Source organism: Aythya fuligula, chromosome 7, assembly GCF_009819795.1.
Source record: "Aythya fuligula isolate bAytFul2 chromosome 7, bAytFul2.pri, whole genome shotgun sequence".
NCBI lineage: Eukaryota > Metazoa > Chordata > Aves > Anseriformes > Anatidae > Aythya > Aythya fuligula.
In genome coordinates this window covers 31,645,528-31,647,886 of record NC_045565.1, presented here as the reverse complement: position 1 = coordinate 31,647,886, position 2,359 = coordinate 31,645,528, and the positions used below count along the sequence as shown (strand labels likewise).

General features: G+C 67.7%; 1 protein-coding gene across 1 annotated transcript; it reads right to left on the bottom strand.

Moving 5' to 3' along the window:
* Window positions 1-575: 575 nt before the first annotated feature.
* On the bottom strand, window positions 576-2,128 carry NANOS1 (nanos C2HC-type zinc finger 1). Its single transcript, XM_032191296.1, has one exon. The coding sequence runs from the start codon at window positions 2,105-2,107 to the stop codon at window positions 1,334-1,336; it is 774 nt and encodes a 257-aa protein (XP_032047187.1). The 5' UTR covers window positions 2,108-2,128; the 3' UTR covers window positions 576-1,333.
* Between the last annotated feature and the right edge of the window lie 231 nt (window positions 2,129-2,359).

The window sequence follows — 2,359 nt, the reverse complement described above, 5'->3', positions numbered from 1 at the left end:
GGCAGGGGGGTGTTGCAGACAGACCTCCCACACAGCCCCCTCAGAAAACACCTGAGAGCGCTTTTCTTAGGTCTTTCTTGCTTTTATGTCCGTAAACAGTCAACCGGATTAAAATGCATATACTCATCTTCAAAGTTTCCACAAGAAGCTAACAGAAATACAGAACAGAATTCTTCCCATAGCATTACACTTGAGCTCATTTCCAATCTGTGGTGGATACAGATTAAACATATGTGGAACAGACATCACAAAATCAAACATACCTAAATTCTACCAGCTTACAGGAGCCTGTAGTGCAAGCCTCCCCCCCCCGAAACGAGCGGCGGTGCGCAGCTGAGACCCCGCGCAACGGGAAGGCAGCTGCCCTACAGCGAGCTGTCGCCACAGTGAAGTGTTATTTAATGCAAGTCCCTTTGCAGCCGGTAATTAGCCCTACTGCTATCTTTGGAGCCATCCGATGAAGATTTAAGAGACCACTTCCATAGCGAGCCCTTTCCTCCCTGCTCACAGCTGTGCCAGTGCCGCCTCTCGGGCCCCTCCCCAGCCCCTCCTGCTGCCCCCTCCCCAGTGCCCGTCCTCCCACCCCACTGAGCAGCTTTCCAAGAGGAATTCGTACAAACACCCCAGCTCCCCTTTCTGCCAGGACCCGTCGCCTTTCCTCAGCTTCCAGGTGATTCCCTAGGTAAGGCCAACCACAGCGTGACCCCTCCGTGCAGTGAACGCACACATCTGCTCCAGAGCACCCCAAGCCAACTACAAGCCCGTTGCTGCTCCTCCTCCTGCCTCCGACTCGCACTAAACGCGGTCGTCACATTCCCAAGCAAGCCCTTTGCTTCCTCCTCCTCCTCTCAGACCCTCCCTAAAGCTGCAGGCTGCCCACGGTCACGGGTGGCCGTGGGGCAGTGCCCCCAACCAGCAGGGCGCTGGGATGGAGGGGAGGAGGCGCCGCCTGCCGCACCGGGAACCGAGCAGGGGTTCGCTGGCAACTTCCCTCCCGGCTGTAGGATGGGTGTAGGAAACAGCTCAGCTGCTTAAAGACCCCACAAGCCGGGGGCTGGACCCCGACGAAGCCCAGCGCTGCCGACGGGCACCCTGCAGGAGCAGCAGCCGGGCACAGGGGGGCAAGGAGGGGGCCGGCGGCCGCTTCCCCACCCGGGGCGATGCGGGCAGCAAGGCGGAGGAGCACCCCACAGCGGGCGGAGGAGCAAAACCGGGCCGCCCCCTCCTCAGATCCGCCAGGGGACCCTCTTTTCTCCCCGACCACCCGCAGCGGCTCCCACGGAGCCCAAGCGGGGCGCCCACCCCGCGCTGCAGCCGCCCGGCGCCCCGCAGCTTAGCGGCTCTTCCTGCCCAGCGCCGCCCGGGCGTGCCGCAGCTGCTTGGCCGCCTGCATTTTGGACAGCGGGCAGTACTTGATGGTGTGGGCATTGTCCCCGCTGGCCCCGCACAGGGGGCAGGTGTAGCGCCGCAGCACCGGGCACAGGACGCGGCCGTCGGGTCCCTTGAGGATGTGCGTGGTGTAGAGGGCCACCGCCTCCTTGTTGTTCCTGCAGAAGACGCACACCTGCAGCTCGGGCTTCAGCAGCCTCCCGGCCGCCCTCGGGTGTGCCGGCAGCCGCCCCGCAGCCACCACCACGCCGCCCCAGGCTCGGGGCGAGCCGGCCCCGGCCCCCTCCGCCCCGGGACACTCCAGCAGCACCGCGGCGGGGCCGCCGCGGCCCGGGAAGGGGCTGAGGTCGGCGAAGCGCTCCTCCAGCAGCCCCTCGCCGTGGTGGTGGTGGTGGTGGCCGCACAGCTCCAGGTCGTGCAGGTCCAGCGCGCCCTCGAAGTACGGCCCCGCCGCCTCTTCCTCCTCCTCCTCTTCCTCCTCCTCCTCCTCGGCCGGCGCCGCCGCCGCCACCACCACGGCGGGGGGCTCGGCAGCGAAGCCCTTGCCGGGCCGCACGGCTTTGGTGATGAGCGTGGCCAGCCCCAGGTAGTCGTTCCACGAGTTGAACACGTTCCCGCAGGCGCTGTGGCTCCGGCCGCCGTAGCGGGAACCCGGCAGGCGCTCCACGGCCGGGAGGTGCCGGTGCTGCTCCAGCGCGCCGCCGGGGAACGCCTCCATGGGGCACGGGGGGCGCCGCCGCCGCCCGCCCCCGCGGCCCCGGCCCCAGCCCCGCCGCAGCTCCGCGCCCGCCGCCGCTGCCGCCTCCTCTGGGAGCGCGCGGCCGCGCGACGCCCTTTAAATAGGGGCGGTGGGAGCGGGAGGGGGCGCGCGCCGCTCTCCCATTGGCCGCCGGGCTGAGCCCCCTCCCGCTCATTGGCTGAGGGGGCGGCGTGGGGGGGCGGGTGGGTGGGTGAGGGGAGGGGAGGGGTG

What these genes read in the sequence shown, in the direction of transcription:
- NANOS1 (XM_032191296.1), bottom strand. Translation starts at nt 2,107, where the DNA reads ATGGAGGCGTTCCCCGGCGGCGCGCTGGAGCAGCACCGGCACCTCCCG.